This window comes from Gorilla gorilla, chromosome 15, assembly GCF_029281585.2.
Source record: "Gorilla gorilla gorilla isolate KB3781 chromosome 15, NHGRI_mGorGor1-v2.1_pri, whole genome shotgun sequence".
Taxonomy (NCBI): Eukaryota; Metazoa; Chordata; class Mammalia; order Primates; family Hominidae; genus Gorilla; species Gorilla gorilla.
Genome location: NC_073239.2, coordinates 69,985,884 through 70,011,614, shown reverse-complemented (window position 1 = coordinate 70,011,614; position 25,731 = coordinate 69,985,884). Strand labels below are relative to the sequence as shown.

The 25,731-nt window shown below is 36.3% G+C and overlaps 1 protein-coding gene across 8 annotated transcripts in view; it reads left to right on the top strand.

Annotated features, from left to right (window-relative positions):
- DDHD1 (DDHD domain containing 1) overlaps positions 1 to 17,191 on the top strand; it is a 106,480-nt gene extending 89,289 nt beyond the window's left edge. For 4 of the 8 annotated variants that reach the window (XM_019010178.4, XM_055361400.2, XM_031001906.3 and 1 more), the window contains 7 exons: positions 68 to 330; positions 2,071 to 2,146; positions 4,624 to 4,773; positions 7,338 to 7,590; positions 8,622 to 8,813; positions 11,319 to 11,402; positions 16,266 to 17,191. In XM_019010178.4, the coding sequence (XP_018865723.4) occupies positions 68 to 330; positions 2,071 to 2,146; positions 4,624 to 4,773; positions 7,338 to 7,590; positions 8,622 to 8,813; positions 11,319 to 11,402; positions 16,266 to 16,447 (1,200 nt within the window). In that variant the 3' untranslated portion in view covers positions 16,448 to 17,191. The remainder of the gene's footprint in view (positions 1 to 67; positions 331 to 2,070; positions 2,147 to 4,623; positions 4,774 to 7,337; positions 7,591 to 8,621; positions 8,814 to 11,318; positions 11,403 to 16,265) is intronic. The other 4 variants (XM_031001908.3, XM_031001907.3, XM_055361401.2 and 1 more) reach the window with 1 other exon arrangement.
- Positions 17,192 to 25,731: the final 8,540 nt, after the last annotated feature.

Genomic DNA, 25,731 nt, shown 5'->3' with positions numbered 1-25,731 from the left:
AGTTTAGAATAAGTGTATAGTAGTCAGTGACAACTCTAATATGATAATGTTTTCTTATTTCAAACAGCTAGTTAAAGGCCTTCAGCAAGAGCTGAATCGATTGTATTCCCTTTTCTGTTCTCGGAATCCAGACTTTGAAGAAAAAGGGGGTAAAGTCTCAATAGTATCACATTCCTTGGGATGTGTAATTACTTATGACATAATGACTGGCTGGAATCCAGTTCGACTGTATGAACAGTTGCTGCAAAAGGAAGAAGAGTTGCCTGATGAACGATGGATGAGCTATGAAGAACGACATCTTCTTGATGAACTCTATATAACAAAACGACGGTAAAATATCCTAATCTTTTGAAAAATTTTTAAATGTCTTTATGGAATTACTGGACCTCTTAGGAGAAAACTAAGAATTTCATGATAAAGAAATAATGCATTGTTCAAGATACAAAGATTACTATATAGCATGCCTAATCAAGCTAGAGACTGTTGATTTTCATGCTAATTACATGCATTTTCCTGTAGCATAAAATAAATTCTTTTGTTATTCTCCTTGTTTTCCCTTCATCGTTTCTTCACAGTTTGTTAGGAGTGAAATTTAAAACTTATTCCAAGCTTAGTCACTGCATAGAATCCTTATTGAAAATGTTTACCAGTTTATAATCCTTTGTAGTTTTACTGACCTTTTGAGGTGGGTTTCTACCTTTCTTATTATTCTGAAAATAATTTTTAAGTGCTTTTTTTTAGCAAATATATTTTTTTACATGTTATATGTATAAACATAATTATATGTGTTATATAATTATAAGATTTTATAATTATTTAATCATTTGTGGCCCTCCTGATACTGTCTTTTAATTCTTTGCTGCATTCCTATCTTCATCTCTAGTTACATGCCTTATCTTCTTTGTTCTCTTTATATGATTAATTCTAATATAAAAATGAAAAATCACTCATTTTGATAATTTACTAGCATATTAAAACAAATGTGCTAATTGACTAAAATTTTTACTAGTTTTGTTTTTGTCTTATAGATGTTAACTAAGGATTTCATTTAGAATCTTGTTAAGTACCATAGGCTAGACACATAAATATTATAGTGTCAAAGTAATTGACACGTTTGAAATAAAATGTCATGTTTGGCAATACTCAGAGCAGCATTTTAGATGTATAAATCCAGTAAAACTTAAAAGAAAAAGAAAAAAAAAGCATGGAAAATAACAAATTTTTTTTTTTTTTTGGAGACGGAGTCTTGCTCTGTTGCCCAGGCTGGAGTGCAGTGGCACGGTCTCAGCTCACTACAACCTCTTGTCTTCCAGGTTCAAGTGATTCTCCTGCCCCTGCCTCCCCAGTAGCTGGGATTACAGGCATCTGCTACCACGCCCGGCTCATTTTTGTATTTTTAGTAGAGATGAGGTTTCACCATGTTGGCCAGGCTGGTCTTGAACTCCTGACCTTAAGTGATCCACCCACCTGAGCCTCCCAAAGTGCTGGGATTCCAGACATGAGCTACTGTGCCTGGCCAACTATAGCTTTTAAAAAATAATAATGATAATAATAACTTAATTCCATAGTTTACTAAATGTAAGTAGCTATGAAACATTGTAATTGAAAATGATGTTCATCAACAGAAGGGTTAGACTATATGGTTCACCTGTATTTTGGACAGTCATAGTTGTTACAAAAAAAAAATTGAAGTCGGTCAGGAGGCAATGAAATGAAAAGATCTCTAAACTCTTAAGTATAGAAAAGAGAGAACAGTATATATGGTATTAACCATTTGGTATAATTTTTTAAAAGATGTATATGTGCTTGTATATGACTCACATTTTACTACAAAAAAAGCTATTAGCAGCAGGTATCATGACAACTAGCGGTACTTTTACTAATTATTTCATAAATTTTTATATACTTTCTGTACTGTGGCAGAGACATTTATTAAATACTGTCAACCAGGATTAATGTGAGGGATAGTGGGCCATCATCTGCGTCTTTATACTTTAGTAAGCTAGCAAGCATCTAATATTTATGACATTGTAAATACGTGTGTGTATATAATCTCATACCCCTTGTTAGGCTGAAGGAAATAGAAGAACGGCTGCATGGATTGAAAGCATCATCTATGACACAAACACCTGCCTTAAAATTTAAGGTAAGGAAAGAGCAATGTGTTCTTCAACATTGATCTCAGTATTTTTTTTAACGTCATGTGAAATATGCCTTTAGGATTCAAATGAAAGTTTATTGTTCTTTCAAAATAAATATTTATTCAACATATACTATATGTTGGACACTGCCATTTCTGGTCGTACAAAGAAAATAATAGACAAGTCAGTTCCCCAGTCCTCAGGTTATATGGCACAGTATTATTGATGCTATTATCAGTATACAGAACAATATATGTACAAGAGAGGGAGGTTCTAATTTTGCCTGCAAAAGTTTACAAAGGAGTGATATTTGTACTTGGTCTCAGTAAATTAGATATTGCCAAGTGAAAGAAAGGAGAGATGCTATTCTGTGTAAGAGGAATGGCATAAACAAAGGCATGGAGGGCTGTAACTTCATATACCTCAAGAAACATCAACTAATCTAGAATAGTGGTAAAGAAAAATAGAGACAGATGAGAAATATTTATTATTTAGAATTAAGAAATCTTAATGACCACCTAGTTGGTCAGTGGTGAGAAAAAATCAGAGGAAGTATATGAGTAATGATTCCAGGGATGGAAAGCTGACATTTCAATGGGTGAACAATATATGACAAAAGCACAAGACAGAGGTGCACAGGGTTAGCTTGGAGCTGTGCGAGCAAACTTAGTTTAGCTAGAATATACAGAAGTCAGGACAAGGAGGCAGTGAGAGAGCAGGAATAGCTAGAAATAAGGAACTTATATTGATATGGGCATTGGGAAGCTTTGCAGGGTTTTTAAGTATTAGAATGACCTGTTGAAAGCAGTGATTTAGGAGGTGTGAGCATTGACTAGACTATTGGAAAGGACATACCCTATAGCTGAATAACAAATAACTTGCTTGCAGTGTTAAATGGGAAATGTCATAAGTTTCCTAATACTCATTTCCTGTTGAGTATTTGCTCATGTCTGTATACTGTATTACCTCTTCTTGAAATGTGTTTCTTTTCTCACAAGAACTTAACACACAGGTTAAGATGTGGAATGATGCAGAAATTTCTTTAAAACGTTAAGAGTTTTTTAATTGAATCTATCTCCATTACTTACAAAGTGTTTTTTTAAAAATATATATATACCATACATTGTAAAACAATATGGTAAGTTATAACATTTTTAAAAGTCCTAAGAGTATGGTCTTTGGAGTGATCCCATTGTAGATTTTGCATTTCATCTCTACTATCATTACTTTTTTTTTTTTTTTTTTTTTGAGACAGAGTCTTGCTCTGTCGCCCAGGCTGGAGTGCAGTGGCGTGATCTTGGCCCACTGCAACCTCTGCCCCTCCGATTCAAATGATTCTCCTGCCTCAGCCTCCCGAGTAGCTGGGATTACAGGTGCCCGCCACCACGCCCAGCTAATTTTTGTATTTTTAGTAGAGACGGGGTTTCACCACGTTGGCCAGGCTGGTCTCGAACTCCTGACCTCGTGATCCGCCCTCCACGGCCTCCCAAAGTGCTGGGATTACAGGCGTGGGCCACCGCACCCAGCCTATCAGACTATTTTTATTCTCAAAAATAAACCAGGTTATGGCAGGGCACGGTGGCTCACACCTGTAATCCCAGCACTTTGGGAGGCTAAGGTGGGCGGATCACGAGGTCAGGAGATCGAGACTATCCTGACTAACAGTGAAACCCCATCTCTACTAAAAATACAAAAAAATTAGCTGGGCGTGGTGGCGGGCGCCTGTAGTTCCAGCTACTCAGGAGGCTGAGGCAGGAGAATGGGGTGAACCCAGGAGGCGGAGCTTGCAGTGAGCTGAGATCGCACCACTGCACTCCAGCCTGGGTGACAGAGCGAGACTCGGTCTCAAAAAATAAATAAATAAATGAAATAAAATAAACCAAGTTATTTCCCACCTTGGCTTTAGTTCATTTGGTTCTATGAGCCTGGAATGTTATTCTTTCCAGCACCAATATCCAACCCCAGCTGTAGAAACCTTTCTCGTCTTTTACTGGCCAATGCATATGCTACCTCCTCTGTAAAGCCTTCAAAGTTGGAATAATTTTTTTCACTCTCTTAAAGCATTATTTCCCTCTGTTATGCACGTATTTTATTCTGCTTTCCCCACAGGACTGTAAATTTTGAGTGCAGAAGCTGTGTCTTACTTTTCTTTATATCTCACAGCACCGAGTGTATTACTTCACACAAAGTAGTACCTCAATAAATATTTGATTTGTGTATACAAATATATAAGAAAATGATCCTTATCTTCCTTTTATTCAACTTGTATTAGATTTAAAGATAATGAAGTATCTCATGGAAATAGATTATTCTAGAATGGTTAATGGTTGGCAGAGCCCATCTGGATAACTCTTATTAAAAACGAATATACTCAAAGATAATTTTATTATTTGTATTTTGCCATATATTATGTTATGCCCAAATTTTGTTGAAAAATAACACTTCACCATTTTTAAACTTTAAGATGACTTTATCATTTTAGGTTGAGAATTTCTTCTGTATGGGATCCCCATTAGCAGTTTTCTTGGCGTTGCGTGGCATCCGCCCAGGAAATACTGGAAGTCAAGACCATATTTTGCCTAGAGAGATTTGTAACCGGTTACTAAATATTTTTCATCCTACAGATCCAGTGGTGAGTTGCAATATAGACTCTTTTTTTCTCAATGTCAAATTGTTCCTAAAAAGAATCTATCAGCTGGGCACAGTGGCTCACGCCTGTAATCCCAACACTTTGGGAGGCTGAGGCGGGCGGATCATCTGAGGTCAGGAGTTCAAGACCAGCCTGACCAACGTGGTGAAACCTCATCTCTACTAAAAATACAAAAATTAGCTGGGCGTGGTAGTGGGTGCCTGTAAGGCAGGAGAATCACTTGAACCTGGGAGGTGGAGGTTGTACTGAGCCAAGATCATGCCACTGCACTCCAGCTTGGGTGACAGAGTAGTGAGACTCCATCTCAAACAAAAAGAAAAAAGCCGGGCGTGGTGCTCATGCCTGTAATCCCAGCACTTTGGGAGGCCAAGGCAGGCAGATTGCCTGAGCTCAAGTTCAAGACTAGCCTGGGCAACATGGTGAAACTCCATCTCTACTAAAATACAAAAAATTAGCTGGGCACGGCTGTAATCCCAGCTACTCGGGAGGCTGAGGCAATAGAATTGCTTGAACCTGGGAGACAGAGGTTGCGGTTAGCCGAGATTGTGCCACTGCACTCCAGCCTGGTCAACAGAGCGAGACTCTGTCTCCAAAAAGTAAAAATCTATCTAAGACATCTTACAAGGTGCCATCGAATTAATGAAAACACTTCATTTATCTGATTACTAAACGTGTGTTTTGGTTAATTTAGGGCTCATGAGATAAAATACCTTAGAGATGGTCTGGTTATGTTGCACTTGTAATACAAGAATGTAATGTAAAAATATTATTCCCAGACAGTTAATACAAGAGACAGGAGTCTACTGGACTTTCAAACCTTAACCAATTGTAATACCAGTAACCTAGAAACCATAAATCTTAAAAATCCTGCTCTAAATACTTTTTTAATCTAAAGTATGCCACAATATTGGAATGTATTTTGTAGGCTCTCTGAAAAATGAAAATATTCAAATACTGAACATCAAAATAAAACTTTATTATAGCCTAATAGAATTGTAAGATGTTGGATTTTTCTATTCTCTATTATGTTTATGCTGTAAATATTTTTTTTAATGGAAGCACTCCAAGAACCTTGCATCCTGTTAAACAGTGTAATGCCAAGTAAGATTTTCAGACAAGAAAAATGCCCCCTTAAAACTTCTTTGGGACAAGGCTGGTTTAACTAAATGTTAAACTATTTTAAATAGCATTTATTCTCTGAAAAAATAGCTTCATATAATTGTGGAAAGTCTTTTAAAGGATCCTTTTAGCTAGTACCAAATAAACAACATTGACTAACCATTCGAATTTTAGAAAATCTCTCATATGTTAAAGACTTACAACTGCCATATTAACTTCACTGAACTGGAAGTTTAATATAAGATTCAAATACAAACTGCACAATCCTGGCCAAGTTATTTCTGAGATTGTATCTTATCTGTATGATGTAGATGATAATATTTTGCCTTCTAGGATTGTTAGGATTAAGTAAAATATATATACACCCAGCTAGACAATAAGCATTTCATTAACATATACTCATTTTATTCATTGTCTTGTAACTTGAAAGTGAATTTCAGTTCATAGGTCTGCTCTGAGCCCTGTCCTTTGTATAACTTAAACTTTGTTGTAACTTTAAAGGACGGTTCCAAACTCTTAAATTTGTATTATTCGTTTTATAGTTTTTCTGTGATTTTTAAAAAAATTAATACTTTGTTAAATAGTTTACGTCAGAACGGTGCAAGGCAGTTTTTACAAACGTTATCTGTTCTTTCTTACATCTCTGTAAGAGAGGAAGTGTTACCTCCTTTCTACAGCTCAGGAAACTCAGGGCTCCAAGACCTAGTGACTTAACAAGCATCATGCAATTAATAAGTGACAGAGGCCAGGCACAGTGGCTCGTATCTATTATCCCAACACTTTGGGAGGCTGAGGTGGTAGGATTGCCTGAGCCCAGGAGTTTGAGAGCAGCCTGGGCACCATGGCGAGACCCCATCTCCATCTTAAAAAATAAAATTTTCTAAAAATGTAAATTAAAAAATAAGTGATAGAAACCAGAATATGAATTTGGGGGATTCTGATGCCATATCCATTGCCTTTTCTGCTGTCTCATTGCTACTTCACATGAGACAGATGCTCTTATGCTGGCATCTGATTTATGCTGTTACTGTATCAATCTATTTTAAAACAGAGCTTAAATAGAGCTCCTAAAATATTAAAAATTGGCCTTATTTGCTGTTTCCCAGGATTACCATCTACTACTTCAACTTTGCTCCTGAGACTAAAATAAATCTAATTGTTACATATCAGAACATAATAAAAATATTTCTCTGAAAAACTAACTGATAGACACTATTAGCCTAGACTGTTTTTCATAATCTCATCATTAGACCAACTGCATATTAACAGTGAACAAATACAAATACATGTTTGAAATAGCTATTGTTTTTTTAATTAAATTCCTTCTCGGAGGTTTACTTAACATGCAATAGAGTAAGAAGAGTTTACTAAAATCCAAGCATTGTGATTTAACACTGTGTTTCTTTGAATTTTTTTTTTAAATCAAGGCTTATAGATTAGAACCATTAATACTGAAACACTACAGCAACATTTCACCTGTCCAGATCCACTGGTACAATACTTCAAATCCTTTACCTTATGAACATATGAAGCCAAGCTTTCTCAACCCAGCTAAAGAACCTACCTCAGTTTCAGAGAATGAAGGCATTTCAACCATACCAAGCCCTGTGACCTCACCAGTCTTGTCCCGCCGACACTATGGAGAATCTATAACAAATATAGGCAAAGCAAGCATATTAGGTAATTTCTCTTAAGTATTCCTTATCTATGCATATAAGCACTTTCATAGACATTAAGTTTGGGGGATTAGAAGTATTCTATGTATTAGGAAACTCCCAATAGTTAATCCCTGTGTCTAGAATTAACTACCCTCCCAATGTTCATATTTGAGGCTCAAAAAGCTCTAAAGTTCTCTGATTAGATCAGATCTTATAGTTTTAGAATATGAGATAGCTGGATGGACCAGAAAAAGCTGTTATGAGAATCAAGTCCCTCATTTTAATCTTGGTCCTACCACTTGCTGTGAGATCTTGAGTAAATAATATAGTTTTTAATGCTCTACTTGCTCATCTGTGAAATGAGAAAGCACTTGTGTCAGAGGGTGCTCCCTGTCAACCAGTTCTCTGATCTATTCTAAAAGTCTCTCAAACTATGTGATTCCTGAGGGCAACAAGGATGTTTAATTTTTCTTTGAATGATCTCCAATACTGGCACAATGTTTGCTGTATCACTGGAACTCGATTATGTGGTATTTGAATCTGTCCATTGCCTTTGGTAACAAGTTGCCTTAATGTAAAATACCACAAGGTGGCACTATAAATAGGCTTTATCTCCTGGACTCATTGGCTGTTTTACTTTCTCATGTTAATACATTGTTTATTGATGGCTTTTTCTTACATGTCCATTTAAATTCAGTAGTAAGTATATCAATAGTAAATCTATACTCATGTCAATGGCATGGTTCTTTTATTAAAGACTTTAATCTTGCCAAATATTTTAATAAACCATGATCACTTGAATAAAATAGAATCTTTATTCCTTTGTTTATATATTCCTGTGTTATATTCCTAGAGCTTATACAACTCTCATTCTATTCGCCATTTTTATTTAGAAACCTGCAATATAAATTATAATTTTCTTATGTTCCCACCCTGGAAAAACATGACTAGGGTTTGGTCCCTCTGCCAGTTGGCTATAATTATGGGTGGTGCTCTTTAGCTTAGAGTGTGGTGTGATTCAACAGAATGACTACCCTGCTTTGTGAAATACAGGGGCTGCTAGCATTGGAAAGGGACTTGGAGGAATGTTGTTCTCAAGATTTGGACGTTCATCTACAACACAGTCATCTGAAACATCAAAAGACTCAATGGAAGATGAGAAGAAGCCAGTTGCCTCACCTTCTGCTACCACCGTAGGGACACAGACCCTTCCACATAGCAGTTCTGGCTTCCTCGATTCTGCATGTTAGTTCATACATTATTTCCTTAAGTTTATACTGTATCTTTTTAAAACTTGGGGAGGGCAGGGAGGTATAAGATATTAATACTAGCTAGTCAACTCTAAGATCTAAAGTGTGCCTTAACTTTGAAAGAAAAAAATGCTTTCCTTCTGCTTATATTTTTAAGAATAATTTCCAGGAAAATGCAGTTTTACTTTCTGCATTGATGAATTAATAGAATATTAATAATTAGGGCCTTTTGGCACAGGGTCTTAACCATCAAGCATAAAACAAATCTCTTTAGGGTAAGTACCCCCTGAAGTTTATAAAGTAGATTTTTACTAATGTGATCTTCTCAGTCTCAAAAATCGTGTAATTATTGCTTTAGATCTGTGCTGTATCTGGTCTTGAGACTTTAAAAACTGCTATACCAAAGTCATCCTACTTCTATTCAAAGCTTAGAAATTGTATTGGATCTGCTGAATGGCTTCCAATTCTATCCCAGCTACCTAGTGTAAAGCAGATATTGAAAAAATGAGTAAATAAATGGATAGTTATGTTGGACTTAGCATTATATGGATCTTTATTTAAGCTTTCTCCGGTGGACTTAGAAAGTTTGAAATGTTGAGCAGTTGTGAAACACTAATACACTTAGTATATATTTACTTCCAAGAGTCTGAACTTGAACGTTATTTTTAGGTGTCTAGTAAAATAAAACTAAAACGTCAAGTCCTATTTTTTCATCAACACCTATAATGAAATATAAATTCTGAAACTAGCTACTCCTTTTCTGTAACTATAGCAGGGAGAAAACTTTTCTTTCTCTAGAAATTTTTAAACAGATTTTATTTGTTACTTAGAGTATTGTGTTCTTACTGTGTCTACTACTCTAAATTGTAAAATGATGGCATTCATTGCCATCCATTCTTAGAAAGTTCAGGTGTGACACTCCTAGAGGCTGAATAATTCTTCTACAGTCAACTCCACTCCAGGATGAATTATTAATAGGGTTGAACATTCCTACTTGGGCCAACAGCATTTTTAATTTAATTATATCTGTGCCAGACTCTGGACACTGAAAATTTTATAATTGCAAGTCTGGAAAATTCTTTTTTAGACTTTGATATTTGCATATATTTTACTTTTCCTATAAGAGTTCTCATACTATTTCTGACTTGTTTCCTTTTCTACTTAATATCAAAAATGTGATTGTGAAAATACAAAATTCTATTGTGACATGCAGATGTCAAGAAAACTCTAACTGCTGAGGAAAATTAATTTCAAAGAATTTTGTAAGGTAGCAGGTAAAAAGTCATGGTTCTCTGTAATGTCATTAATGCGCAACAGTAGTGCTAGTAAACATTAGAGTGAGGGAGGGAGCAAGAAGAGCAGGGTAGGGTTTAACCCCCTAGAGAAAGGGTAATGAAAATGTATGTATAGAATCTACAGGCTCTGAGGGAATAAAACTTTTTTAGGTTTTTTTTTTCTGTTTAACATAATAATTTCAAAATAATAGAGAAACCCCCAGTTTTTTCTTCCAGAACAGCAGTTAGTAGAGGTGCATAGCTGTATTGCATCTTTTTATTTTGAGAGCTTAACAAAATACATACTATGTCATTCTTACACTAAATTCTTTGATAGTCCAAATGGTAAAATAGTCAACAAGACTCAATATGAGGTAATTATGAGTCTTACACATATTCACATATTACACATACTTATATATTATACATATTACACATATTCACCTCTAGATATAGATATAACTATTAAAATTGGACTATTATAATAAGATTCTGCCTTTTAAATCCTATTCCCAAGATTTGCTTTACTAATTATTTGGCTTGCTTCAATAACGTAATCTGTGTAATCGTCATAATTTCTCGTCGTAAGTGCTGTCTTGGCTATATCGTGCAAATCATAAAACTTTTCTTCATTAAATCTTCTTTCTGTAATTTGGTCATTGTGATTAGGTGATTTTGGCTTCCCTCCTTTCTTCCTTCTACTTACATTAATTGCCTCAGTTCTTCTGGATAACCTTTATTCTGAAGCTACCGACTTTGATTCACTTGCTATTTGAGGGTAAAATGGGGCACAGGCTTAGAATTCATGATCTGTTTCTTTATGTGAAGAATCAGTGTTGTCAATTGAAACCTATTTTATTTTCATCCAGTTGAAGCATCTTACATAGCTATTCTTCTTTTGAAAAGTCTAGACTTCTTTTCTAACATATAATGCAAAGATCTGTTTCTTTTAGCATTGTTTTGCATCTAGGTTAGGAACTAAATTAGCTATGAATTTGGGGAATATCTGGGTGTTAACAGATTATGAGATTATATTTCAAGTTAGTTATGCTTACATTTTCCATGAAAGAGCTCCTTACAAAAATTAAGATGTGTACTACTTTATGTATGCTAGATTTAGTCAGCTTATTTGGGAGTATTGTTCTAACTTTTGGCCACTACATCATTGAAGGCCATTTTTAATCACCAGCCAACCCTTTACAGCATCTTGTGTTTTTTTTTCACAGATTTCAGACTTCAAGAATCGTTCTTTAATCTCCCACAACTTCTTTTTCCGGAAAATGTAATGCAGAATAAAGATAATGCCCTCGGTATGGTATATGTCAGGAATAGCATTCAGAATACTATAAAAATGATCTACTTAGAGTTCTTCTGCTTATTCAAAAATTGGATCAGTTCTTCTATGAGATCCCAGCTTCAGTGTTACCATTACAGACTATTTTATGTGTATTTTCATCCCATATTTTCTAGTCTTAAATGGTAGTGGTTCTGAAACCTGAAAATTGACTAGCCACTTAATGTGCTAAAGTATATTTGTGTATACTTCTACAAAGAAGGAACCTGAAGAAAAGCATAAGGTCATTTTCTTTCTTCTTTATTGTCCTAAAGGCTCCAAAGAGGTTTGCTATTTCTTTTCATTTAATACATTTAGATATAAAAGCGTTTCTAATAGTACAAAGAATGTCATCATTCTTGGTTATTTCAGGTATCAGTAAATTTACCACTTAGGGTTGTAGGTATGTCATAGTTGATTGCTTTCAACACAAATATTTAATGTAGTTTAGGGGAGTACATTCACTTTTAAAAACAGTATTCTTGGATGTAAGAGATATTTTTAATCTCTTAATTTTCAATATATTCTAAATGTATCACTATGGATTAACTTTAGCAGTTTAAAATTATTTTTATGACTAACTTCTGATTCTTTTTCCACAGCTTCTCTTTAAAAAAAAAAAAAATACTGGATTTTGTCTTTGACAAAACACGTTACAGGGCTTTGTGGGATTTTTTTTCTTTTAATGTTTTAACCAAATCTCATTTTATAGTTTCTTTATTTGATCACCAATTTTCATAAATTTTTTCAAGTAAAAAAAAAAAAACTCTTACATTACTTCAGTTTGCGTTGATCTAACTCAGTGAATTCCCCTTAAGAAATTATCTTACATAAGTGCTCTCTCTGGTCTCTGCCCAAGCCAGCCTGTTTCATAAATAAATAATTTTATTTATGTTTTTTGCATTTTTGGTTGGAGAAAGGAAAATTAATTCACTCATATTTGTCCTGCAACCAAGTAGCCCATATATCCAGTATCTCAAAGCCATACTACCTAGCTACCTAAGTAGTTAAACCTGTAATCATAACTACACAAAATGATTCAGATGGTAATATCTATATGGCTTCTTTTTGCGCTTCCTGTTTTCATTCACTCAACAATTATTTACTTCACTGTTTACCTTGAGCCAAGAGACCATGGCAGTCACTAGAAAAGATAAGATGAAACAAATTTCAATACTGCCTATAAAGATGCTAGTGTGAAAATTGTGTATTTTCTAAAGAGCATAAACTCTAGTAGGGAAGGTAGATAACTGCATCAGTAATTATAATATATGGTAGAATGTGACGAACCACAAAACATAGGTAAAAGAAAGGACTCTCTCAGTTCTAAGGAATGAAAGATTGCTTTCACCTGGAGAAAGGTCTCAATCATTCATACAAAGAAATGAATGGCTAGATTTGTTTGACCCTATGAAAATCATTCATACAAAGAAATGAATAGCTAGATTTGTTGGACCCTTCACAATTTGGTTTGACAAAATTTTCTAGGCAAATTCAGAACTACTCCCTTTTAATCATTCCTGGTTTTTCTCAAGAAAACTAACTTATATTTCTCTTCGTACCCCATGCTTCCCACCTCTGCAGTTTTGCTCATGCTGTTTCTTCTCCCTGCAATGTCTTTTCATCTCTACATGTCCAAATCCTCCTCCTTCCAGAGAGCCTCTTATGATTTCTCCAGGTGAAAGCCATCTTTCATTCCTTAGAACTGGGAGTCCTTTACTGTACCTCTGTTTTGTGGTTCATCATATTCTACCATATATTATAATTACTTATTATATGTCTGTTGACAAGCCTTGTGCACAAAAGAATTCTCTGATGAAAGCACACTACTGATGACACTTGACCTTCACACTATGGAGATTCCTTGATTGTCAAGCACTTCCACATGGAATGTAGCAGATACTCTACTTTGGGGAAGAGGGAAAGAAATATGCCTATGTATGTGACACCCCAGAAAGAAAATAATCCGTGTTTTAAAACAGTGTAAGCAAAGAGTTGATGATTGTTTAAAAACACAGCTTCTTTTCTCATTTTTACTTCTCTTCAACTGTTCAGAAACCTGATTCTTCTTTTTTATGGATAGAGAAATTCTGTCACTTGGGCATTCCAGAGAGAAAAAGAAGTGATGATTTATGTTCTTTTTTTTTTTTTTTTTTTTGGCCTAGCTCAGAGAAACCAGGGAAAAACTACCAACCTGTATGACAACACCCATTCTTGAGATGGTAATAATGAGAAAGTAGGTCCTAGGCTAATCCACATAGATTCGAGCCTACTTTGGCCAAGAGCTGATCTCACAACACATACAGAATGGTGCTACTATGTAGACCCTCACTCCCTTGGGAAATCTGTGATCTACCTAAAAGAGAGAAAAAAGATGGAACATAGGCCCACCTAGTTTCATCCATCCACCTACATAACCAACATAGATGTGAGGTCCACTGCACTGATAGCCAGACTGCCTGGGGTAAACCTTTTCAGGGAGGACGAGAAACTGAAACAGGTTCATCAAGTACAAGCTAGCTTCCTAATACCCACTTTGATGTAGACAATCTGTAGATAAATATGGAAGGATAGAGGGAGTCAATCTGGTTAGTGACACTGAGTAAAGTCCCTTTAAGTGATAAAATGATAAGGGCACATAATATAGGACAAGAATGAAATTTAACATTTGGTCTACTCAATGGGCAGTGTTGTAAGACAGTAATAGCGTATTAAGAATAATTTCAGGAACATAAAATCAAAGTGGAGCCAAATAACACGTGTTATAAACAGGAAATATCTTCCTTTCTTTGACTTAAAAAACAGAATTGTAACTAAAGAGTGTTGGACTAGGAAAACATCATGAAGTGGCATTTGAAAGTGAAGTCTTAAAAATTATAACTTTGTGGTCTTCACCAATATTAACACATTTTCCAACTGTTTTTCATCTTCTTTTTCCTTTGTAATTCATCTTGACTCATCTTCATTGTGCTTGAGCATTCCAGTTTCTTGTTCTATTTTTGTCTTCCCGTCTATTGTGTCAGAATGTACTACAAATCTAATACAAATGTCCCATGGAATACAAAAGATTAAGACATTTACAAACTCATCAGTCCACATGGATTTCAGCTATTTCTGACTTGTTATTGATTCGCTTATTGTAATTTAAATTTTAAAAATGCAGTCCAGGCCGAGTGCGGTGGCTCACACTTGTAATCCCAGCACTTTGGGAGGCTGAGGTGGGTGGATCACAAGGTCAGGAGTTCAAGACCAGCCTGGCCAACATAGTGAAACCCCATCTGTACTAAAAATACAAAAAAATTAGCCAGGTGTGGTGGTGGACACCTGTAATCCCAGCTACTCGGGAGGCTGAGGCCAGAGAATCGCTTGAACCCGGGAGGCGGAGGTTGCAGTGAGCAAAGATCGTGCCACTGCACTCCAGCCTGGGTGACAGTGTGAGACTCCATCTCAAAAAAAAAAAAAAAAAAAAAAGCCCAAAAAACTTAGTAAAAAGCCCATGTCAATGTATTTTACAAGTATTTTATAACCTAATTGGTATTTATACCACTTAAATGTAAACCTTCTCTGAAAATGTGTAGCTAGATTTATGAACATACCTTGTAAGAAGAGCATAGTTTAATAGAAAAATAACAACCGTATAAGCATTGTTAAATTACCTAATGGTATTGTCACAAAATACCTATTTAAGCATTTATATGAAATATTTCCCTAGAGTATTATGATTTCCTATGTATGATTACCAAATTCCCAGTATAAAGCAAAACCCAACTTTTTCTCCAATCTCCTTCTTAATTTGTGCCAGTTTTACTCTTAAAATCCTTTTGGTGCTTGTTCAGGGGCAGACTTTACAGTGTCTGGTTGGTAGTGATTTGAGCATTTTTGTTTTGTTTGTAACACAGACCCTTCAGAACACTCTGCGGCTCATTAACAGTTTAAAGGAGTTCCTAAAGATCAAAATGTCATATTCTTAAGTGTTTATCTCTAATAATTTATTAAATGAGCTCATTGGAATTATTTTAGAGCCTTGATTTGTTAAGGTGATTTTTCTCTAGCAGGTAATCGCAAGGACTTTCTGTGGGTTTTAGAAAATACTTGATTGAATTCACTGAATTGTTTGTGGACAGCACTGTTATAAGCAAAGTCCTTCCTCCCAAGAATCATCACTGCTCCTCCCTGTTTAACTTTCCCAGCCACCCTGCATGTTCTTCTTTTGTTGAACAAACACTTAATGAGCGTTTGTATGTCCCAGACACATGTTAGACCCTGCTGACTGGATGGAGACTAGGGTTTATGGGGGTTGCCTGTGAGACATTCAGCCTAGTAGAGAAGAAAACATTCTAGGATTGTACACAGATGGTTATCTTCTAACATATCCCTCACACAACTAGTGGATATATAGGGCCTCCCTAAGGAGGAGATTGAATGATCTCTTGCACTCCCACGGGCATTATTGCATGCAAGCCTGGCCCGTAAATCTTCAAGAGGGGTGTTTTCCTTATTTTATAGATTAGGCACAAGGATTAAATGGTAATGCCAAGTTTTGAAAGCAATTTTTTTAACTCTGAAAATATTCTGTGATATGCCAAGTGATTTTTTTGTCTTCCTTTATTATTTTATATTAACTTTAGCATACAAAGGAAAGAACTTTACAAATGGAATCCTGTACTACTGAGGCTCTTTTGAGTGTTTTTCTCTTAAGATGATAATGGAAAGTCACTTCTTAAAAAAGTGACAGAATCACTTCTATTTAGCTAAATTTTTACTCTCAACTCCAGTAAGTCTATATAGAACATATTTTATTATAATCTGTATTCATTTGTTTAACTTCTTTTCTTTTTAGTGGAGTTGGATCACAGGATTGATTTTGAACTCAGAGAAGGCCTTGTGGAGAGCCGCTATTGGTCAGCTGTCACGTCGCATACTGCCTATTGGTCATCATTGGATGTTGCCCTTTTTCTTTTAACCTTCATGTATAAACATGAGCACGATGATGATGCAAAACCCAATTTAGATCCAATCTGAACTCTTGAAGGACATGAATGGCCTAAAACTGATTTTTTTTTTTTTTCCGTTAAAATGTGTGTGTCAAGATACGGAGATTTCAGGGTTAAAGTATATTTCAGTTTTCTTTAGGGCAACATATATTTGAATTTAAAAGCACTTTATTTAAAAAAAAAAGTTTTCAGTTCTGAAGAAGTCATTTACAGTTTGCATCATTTTAATTATGAGTCTGACAAAACCTTCTCCAGAGAATCAAGCAAGACCTGGATGTGAAGAAGGTTTGGGTAAACTGCATGTAAAGGCTACAAATCACAATCTGATTCCTCCCAAATATAAAGGCATATGGAACATAATGTATTAACCAAAGTATGTTATAAATTAAAAATGGTCAGGGTTCAGCATATTCTATATGAAGATCGCAAGGTGGTATCATTGTTTTAGATTTCTATGAAGGCTTTCATTTGTACTCCCTTTGAAAAAATATAACAGATTTAAAATGTTTTGAATTTAACTTGTTTAGAAAAACTAATGCTTAAAACAATATTTGAACTACTGTATTTATAATTTATTACCTCTAATTGCTTTATTTCAGTGTATGAGACATTACTGTTTTAATGTTTGCTTTGAACATAATTTAAGAACCAGATTTATTTTCTATAGTGTTAAACCCTTTTTTCTCAGAACTCCATCTTTGTACTCTTCAGATGAATATATAGACACTGTGGCATACATTTTTTTTCATTAAAAACTTATGGCTTCATACAACACTAGTTCAATTTTTTAAATAAACTTTTTATTATGTTACATGTACTTCAGAGAAAGCTAAAGTTTCTCTAAACTTGACACGGAGTACTCCATAATGGGTACATTTCATTAGCTTTATTAGAAAACTAGTAAATGCTTTTGAATAGGTAGTATGACAGCTATTTTAAATGTATAAACATTTGTGTGCCAAACAACATATATGAAGGGATGTGATGCCACTAACTAGTGCACATTGTTTCTCATTGTGCCATTGAGACACAAGGCACAGTAAGTCAGGATTCTGAAGCATTAGAAGGGTTTTCTTCAGGTGTAATTGTTTCCACAGTGCTTTTCATCTGAGGGGCTCAAAGTTTAAAGAGTGCATTCGATAACCCATGTACTAGCTTCTTGAGGTAAGTAAATAAATCTTGTTCTCATGTTACATGTTAATACACCAAGGCACCAAAACATTTAAAGTGCCATGAATTAGATTATATCACAAATCAGAAAAGCTTGGATTGAGCTAGTCACCGTGGTTCACGCCTGTAATCCCAACACTTTGGGAGGCCAAGATGGGAGGATCTCTTGAGCCCAGGATTTCAAGACCAGCTTGGGCAACATAGTGAGACCCCCTTCTCTGCAAAAACTGACAAAAATTAGCCACTTGTAGTGGTGTACACCTGTAGTCCCAGCTACTCAAGAGGCTGAGGTGGGAGGATCACCTGAGCCCAGAAGTTCAAAGCTGCAGTGAGCTCTGATCACACCAATGCACTCCAGCCTGGGTGACAGAGCCAGACCCTGTCTCTAAAAAACAAAAAAGAAAAGCTTGGGTTGAAGCCAGGCCATATTCTTTTATATGCTGTTCAATGACTTGATTCACATGTGACCTTTTAGTAGTTTGCAAACAATAATAACAGAAGTTGCAATTCATAATTCAGAGAAATGACCATGAAGCCGGTGTTTCCCTGCTTGATTTCTATGTTCTTGGATTCTCACACAAAAGAGCAGTTACCTAGAGGGGATCAGTAGCCGTCCCTGTTGCACACAACCCTCACTTCTGAGTGGTTTCCACTAGGTTCCACTTAAGGTGCTGTCTTTTCTTAACTTGCAAGGAATTGCTTAGCTTCCCAATAATCATTGTCAAACTGGGAGCAAAGTTGGTCAGCTGTATCTCTCACCTCCTCCTTTCTTCATAAGATAGTACAATCTGTGGCTTACTTGTAGGTTTTACTTAGCACTTCAGTACTGTTGGCTGTTTTGGCCTTTTGTTGAATTTGCACAACAACATAAAGCACTTCTTTTTAATGTTTAAAAAAAATTCCAAGGCTCCATGACCAAGTATGTGACTCACTAAGAAACCCTTGCTATAAAAGGCTTTTGATGAAATCTTAGCAAAGCTAAAGTATCTCTAATTTAGAGATTCCTATGAACTCAGGTCATTTTCATAGCCTGTTTATTTTGTAGGTCTAATTTAGTTCTCAGGAAAATTAAACTCATGCTATATGACTGTATCGTTAAAGGTACTTGAGCATATGTTGCTGTAGGTGGTATGACATTCAAATGCATAAGAACTTGAAGGGATTTATTCTTAACCACTAGAATATGAAGAGCCCTTTTTACCTGAGAAGAGTGAAATTATGTCAAACCTTTTAATTTGATACCACTGAGTAAAAGGTATGTTCCTATAGCCATAGGAATATGTCTGCTTCCTTTTTTTCATGTTGAGAAAACAGTCAAATTTAACCATTTGGAGTTTATTTGAATTCTTGGAAAGAGCAATATTCAAAACCTTTTCAAAAATAAGATGTTCTGGACTACTGGATGGATGTTTTGTTTTCAGTTCATTTTTCATCAGTAGAGATGGTGATTTCGGTTTTGTAGTATCCTTGTTTCTATGTCTGTGCATGTTAACATTGGATGTATTTGTATATACTTAATTAATATACAGACTGTGTGTCAATCTGGCTTGATTAGAAGCTAAGTCAGTTACTGAGTAACATTTTGCAACTTTATTCCAGCAAGTACTAAATCGGCCAAAAAAAGTTTTGTTTTTGATACCATTAAAATTTTATTCTCTATTTTGTGTACATGCTATGATGATTCTCCCAAGTACTGATTAGATCACTGAACTTTAGTTAGCTTCCCAAGAATTATTAACCGTTAGAATAAGACTGTCTTAGATTAAATCTTGCTTTATTTTTACTTTAAAATTAGTCTTGCTAAGGCCTTATGTTAGTTCATACTTTCTTTTCAACAGTAATCTTGTTTATAATCCAGTGTTTCTGTATTTTAGGACGTAATTTAAAAATATACTGGATTTTGGCCAGGTGTGGCAGCTCATGCCTGTAATCCCAGCACTTTGGGAGGCCAAGCAGGGAAGATTACTTGAGCCCAAGAGTTGAAAACCAACCTGGAGAACATGGTGAAACCCAGTCTCTACAAAAAATACAAAAATTAGCTGGGTGTGTTGGCACACGCCTGTGGTCCCAGCTACTCAGGAGGCTGAGGTCGGTAGGACTGCGTGATTCCGGGAGGTCAGGGCTTCAGTGAGCCAAGATTGCACCACTGCACTCCGCCTTGGGTGACAGAGCTGGACACTGTATCCAAAAAAAAAAAGTATATATTTACACACACACACACACACACTGGATGTTCTAATAACTGCTCTTTTGTATGTGAAGCAAGCCTTAGGAATCTTACATTTTACTTCTTTCTGTTAAACGGCATCTGTTATCTTTTGAAGTACTCACACTGAACATACTTCATGCTGAATACTCACGCTAAAGGCCTCAGACATGTAAACATTCATCCTTAGTCTCTTTTTTCTCTGTTTTCTCGTTGGGAGCTGAAGCATCCTAGTCTGCAGAAAATTTAACACACCATATTCCAGCTTTGCATCACCTAGACAGTAGACAAAAGGAAAAGAAATTATCAGTACCGTATCACAGCTAGTGCCTCTGTTCATTCCAGTGTAGTACATGAGCCCCTTCCAGTGGAGTCAGATCAAGCCAAAAGATTTTCCTGTAAAGTCTGTAGTAGAAGACAAATTTATTTTTGATCCATTAGATTGGTATTTCTATCTTCTCAGCTAATTAATGAGTAAGGCATGTGGACAATCGAGAAAACTAATTTGAGTGTATGTATTAAAATTGCTCTTCTAAAAACACGTAAAATATTAAAGATCAAGGCAGAGCAAAAAAGAATGTAACAATCATATACTAGAAAAAGAAACTTAAGTTTTGCTAAACTATGTTTGGGGTAGTTGACCTCTGTAGCTATTCTAAAGTTTTCTATCCCTTATCTGTATTCCGCTGTCATTCCTGTGCCTCAAGCCTCTGCCAGGAATCTGATGGTACTCTGGCTGAACTTAAAACATAAGAATCTCAAAGGTCTCATTTAGTAAATGTTAGTGCTAAGTTGGTGACAGCCTGGGTTATATACTTTCTCTTTCAGTCTTCAGTAGATGCTTGTGATAGTTTTCAAAGAACCGTAAAATTTCCGAGTCTGTACAGATTTTTAGAGATCATTTAATCCAACCCTGTTACAGTATCATGTCAGCATTTAAATAGCAGTAAAGGTCATGAAAAGTGAAGTGAAAGGCAGCAAACTCCATGAAAAACTAAATACAGTGACAACTGAGGGAAGTGGTAAAGTAAAAAAATATTGATGGAATTTTAAAGCTGGAAGGGGCATAGAGACCATTCTTTTCTCAGTAATATTCTGCAAATATTAATAGGTGTCATGTCAGAAACTAAGTTTAGGAATTGACAAATTCAAAAATCTCCCTTACAGCAGGGTTTTGAGAGCCTTTGCTACACTAAATGCTCTGTGAATCTATCTAGTGCTGCGTGGGGGCCTCCAAATTTATTTAACCATATTTTTAAATTTGGCATTTACCTAGAGAAATGCTATCACATTTAATTCCTTCATTTTACAGTTTCACCTCCTCATGTGATTCCTTCATTTTGTAAGTGACCGATTCCACCCTATACAATCACATGGCCAATGAATGACAGAGTCAGAATTAGAACCTAGTCCCCTGATTCCCAACCGTGTCTTATACCAGACTGTTTCCCCTAATTGATAGGAAACTACTCCTAAAGGGCAGAAACTGCCTCTCTTTGTTTTTGTCCCCCAACCTCCCCTCCACACACACACACCTCTGTAATCTGATGCTTTAAGCTCAGATTAAAGCATCAGCAAGCTGTAATCTGACACATGGCGGTAGGCTTGAGTTCGCAGTTGGTCCCTTCTTTCTTCCAGACTCTCATAAGAGTACCCTATCAGGTCTGGACAGACTTCCGTTTATGCCTCAGATTCAAAATACCCAGGAAAAAGAAGAAATACAAAACAACAAAAAGAAAATCAAGAAAAAAATAAGATGTCCAGGAAATATTTTGTTAGTTTTCTATTCTGGTGACAAATGCAAACTTAAGGAAACAAGTTGCACAGTTTAACATTCCTTTCCATAGTGTTTATGTGGGCCTTAATTCATGACAAATAGGTCACCTCCAAAACTGTTCCAACATAGGTTAACTCAGAAATTTAAAATTTAAGTACTATCCTTTTTGGAGACTACGAGAAGAGTTCTTACTATTGTGTTTTGTTTTGTTTTTTGGTGTGTGTGTGTGTGTGTGTGTGTGTATGTATGTGCATTCCCCAAAAATAGTCCATTGGCAGATTGTTAGAGTGAACTTTTCCTCTGCCTTTGTGTTTGAATAAGGGCGGGTGCGTGCTTAGTATTGTCTGCTACCTTATGGTTTTTCATTTATATGTAACATGGTACAACTTGCTTCCTTCCCACCCAACAGTTGTCAGGATATGTTGGGGAATATTCTTCAGGAAGATTACATCTGGTCTTCTGTTGGAGTAAGATGAAAAACAAGTATGTTAACACTTGACCTTTACTGCTTTCTCCTGGAAGACATTGAATATCTAGGAGCGTCACTCATACCTTCCCTTGACTGTACCCACACCCATCACGGTCCCTGCTTGATCTCTCAAACTTTTTGTTTCCCTTTGAGCTTCATGACAAAAAATTATAACCATTTTCTGGTTCTAAGGCTGCCATAATCCCAACTTTGCCAGTAAGAAGATGGAGAATTTTTGCTCATAGGGACATTTCTCAGAAGCAGCTGGCACCATAACTCTCCTGAGACCCTTAAGTTGTTTCCTTTCTTTCAGCTCCTGTGACTTCTTAGGTTCACTCTCTCTAACACTACTAAATGTTGTCAATGACGGCAATCACAACTCTTTGAAGGCAGGCTTTTTCTTTTCCTTTGTTACCTCTTATTTTCAATAGCCAAAGCAGGTTAGTTTTCTCAGAATCTTCAGTTTTACTGAAGCATGCATTATTTCTGTTTTCTGTCTGCAGTGATCAGTTTGGATGACAGAAACTTTAAACTTTTATTCTAGCATTGTCCAGTTCTGATTTTCTCAGCTGGAACTGGTGCATGCATATTTAATAATTTCAAAGAAGTGGGAGGTAAATGTTTTCTCCTGCATTATACTGTGTTTCTCTAGCTGAATTGATCCGTTTGTTATCTTGCTCACCCGAAACAAGTGTTGTGCCCTACAGTGAGCAACCTCAGACTAGGCTGTTCTAAGCATTCTGGAGAAAATAATCCTCATCATACAGTTTGTGGTAACTCTTCCAAAAAGTTTATGAAAATTGAAAGATCTCCCTATTCATCAGCTGTGGCTGCCACATTCCGTTCTACTAGGAAGGCTGGTGGCCACAACTCCCTCTAGAACATCAGAGGATAAAGTACACTTATATATTAGAAAAGACAGGCATATTCTGATTATGGTTCGTTCACAATTTCTCAGTCCAGAGTTCAGTCAGTGACCATAGCTCTGAGGTCTTCAGGCTAACTCCAAGAACCCGTGCCAGATAGAAACCTACTCCTACTACCTTTCCACTCACCTTCCCATTCCCCCACCTTTGCTACCAAAGTGACTTTAAAAGTCGAGTTTTAGGTGTTAGTTTTTTAACAGTCCAGGAATTTCAGTGCAATTCCCTGAGGTGGTGCTGACCTTAGATGAGAAATACGTGGCCAGGCTATAAGGACTGCATGAAGAATTGAGATGGGACAGTGTACGGACTGTGAGGGGAAAGAAAAGGTAAATGTGTGAAAGGAAAGAGATTGGTGCATGGTCATGACAGTCTGACAGCTTAGACATTTCAGAGGCATTGTTTCTGAGAAAGGAGATAGGGACACATAGGTCTGATGACAACCAAAGCCCTTTGATGATGCCATCTGTCACTCAAGGCTCCCCACAGCCTGCCCAACCTGACTCTCCTGCCTGCTTCTCCACTGCCTACCTTCAACAATCAAACTATATTTTTGTTACAGCAAACTACATTCCATTTGCCTTTAAATGCTTGCATTTTAGTTATTGTAGTGGCTACCTGTTTTTGTCTGCCCAGCATCCTATTTCCCCTCCTTTTGGATCCTCTCCTAGCCAATTCCATGTCTTGAATCCTTTCCTGCTCCTTGTTAAAATTATTTTCTGCTTTGTGTGAGTCCCTGTAAACACCAAAAGCTCAATCAGCACTGTCTGTACCATGGTCAGGAGATGAGTACATGACTCAGGTCAGACCTTATTTCCCACCCCATAAGCCACAATGATTAGACAAGAAATAGGCACAGGACCCTAACTAGATAGGGCAGAAGCCTTCCATAGGATTTTATTTGCTGGCCCTGAAATGCAGGTAGCCTTCTATGGCTGTTAAACACAATCCAGTGGCACATGGGGTGATATGAGGATGGAGCCATCCATGGCAAAACTCCACCCTTTCCTGTGACATGGATTATATGCATCTGCCATGAAAAGGAAGCATACACAAGAAATGAGCCAAGAGTTCCTGGAGAACTGAAGCAAGTATCACCTCCAGATGAGTTGTACTTTTATTTGCTTACACTATTCTGAGGTGGGTCTCTGTCTCTTGGATCCAAAAGAGTTCAAATTAATAATCATTTAACAAAAAATTACCTCCACATTCCTAATGGAGTTGTCTTCGAAGATAATGTCTTGTGATCACCTGGTTGAAGTTACTGCTTGTGAGCCCCCATTAACAATGTGTTCCTTTCCCCATTGCTTGCTTGTATCAGCTTTGCTGAAGATCTATTGGCTGTAGGTGTGCAGCTTTATTTCTGTGTTCTCTATTGTGTTCCATTGGTCTACGTGTCTGTTATTGTACCAGTGCCGTTATTGTACAGTTTTGGTTACTGTGGTCTTATAGTTTGAAGCCACATCTGTGTGATGCTGCTGGCTTTGTTCTTTCTGCTTTGGGTTGCTTTGGCTATTCAGGCTCTTTCTTTGGTTCCATCTGAATTTTAGAATAGTTGTTTTCTAATTCTGCGAAAATGTTCTAACCTCTGTGAAAAATGAGGTTGGTAGTTTGATAGGACGGCATTGATTCTGTAAATTGCTTTGGGCAGTATGGCCATTTTTAAACTATATTGATTCTTCCAATCCATGAACATGGAATGTTTTTCCATTTTTTTGTTTCATCCCTGATTTCTTTCTGCCATGTTTTGTAGTTCTCCTTGTAGAGATCTTTCACCTCCTTGGTTAGGTGTATTTTTAAGTATTTCAGTTTTTTTATGGCTGTTGTAAATGGTATTGGGTTCTTGATTTGCTCTCAGCTTGAACGTTATTGGTGTATAGAAATGCTCCTAATTTTTGTGCATTGATTTTGTATCCTGAAACTTGACTAAAGTTGTTTATCAGTCTAGGAGCTTTTGGCAGAGTCTTTGGGGTTTTCTAGGTATAAAATCATATCAGTGAAGAGAGCTAGTTTGATTTCTTTTCCCAATTGGATGCCTTTTATTTATTTCTCTTGCCTTATTGCTCTAAGTTGAATGGGAGTGATGAGACTGGGCATCCTCTTCTTATTCCAGTTCTAAGAAGGAATAGTTCCAGCTTTTGCCCATCCAGTATGATGTCTGTGGGTTGGTTGTAGATGGCTCTTATTATTTTGAGATATGTTCCTTTGATACCTAGTCTGTTGAGGGGTTTTATCATGAGGGATGTTGGATTTTATCCATATTCAATAAATGGTGTTGGGATAACTGGCTAGCCGTATGCAGAAGAATGAAACTGGACCCCCCACCTTTCACCGTATATGAAAATTAACTCAAAATGGATTAAAGATTTAAATGTAAGACCTCAAACTATAAAAATCCTAGAAGAAAACCTAGGAAATACCCTTATCAATATCAGCCTTGGCAAAGAACTTTTGGCTAAGTCCGCAAAGGCAATTGCAACAAAACAAAAATTGGCAAGTGGAGACCTAATTAAAGCACTCTGCACAGCAAAAGACACTATCAACAGAGTAAACAGACAACATACAGAATTGGAGAAAATATTTGCAAACTAGACATCCAACAAAGATCTGATATCCAGAATCAATAAGGAACTTAACAAGCAAAAAACAACCCCATTAAAAAATGGGTGAAGGACATGAACAGACACTTCTCAAAAGAAGACATACAAGCAATCAACAAACATATGAAAACATGCTCATCACTAATCATGAGAGAAACGCAAATCAA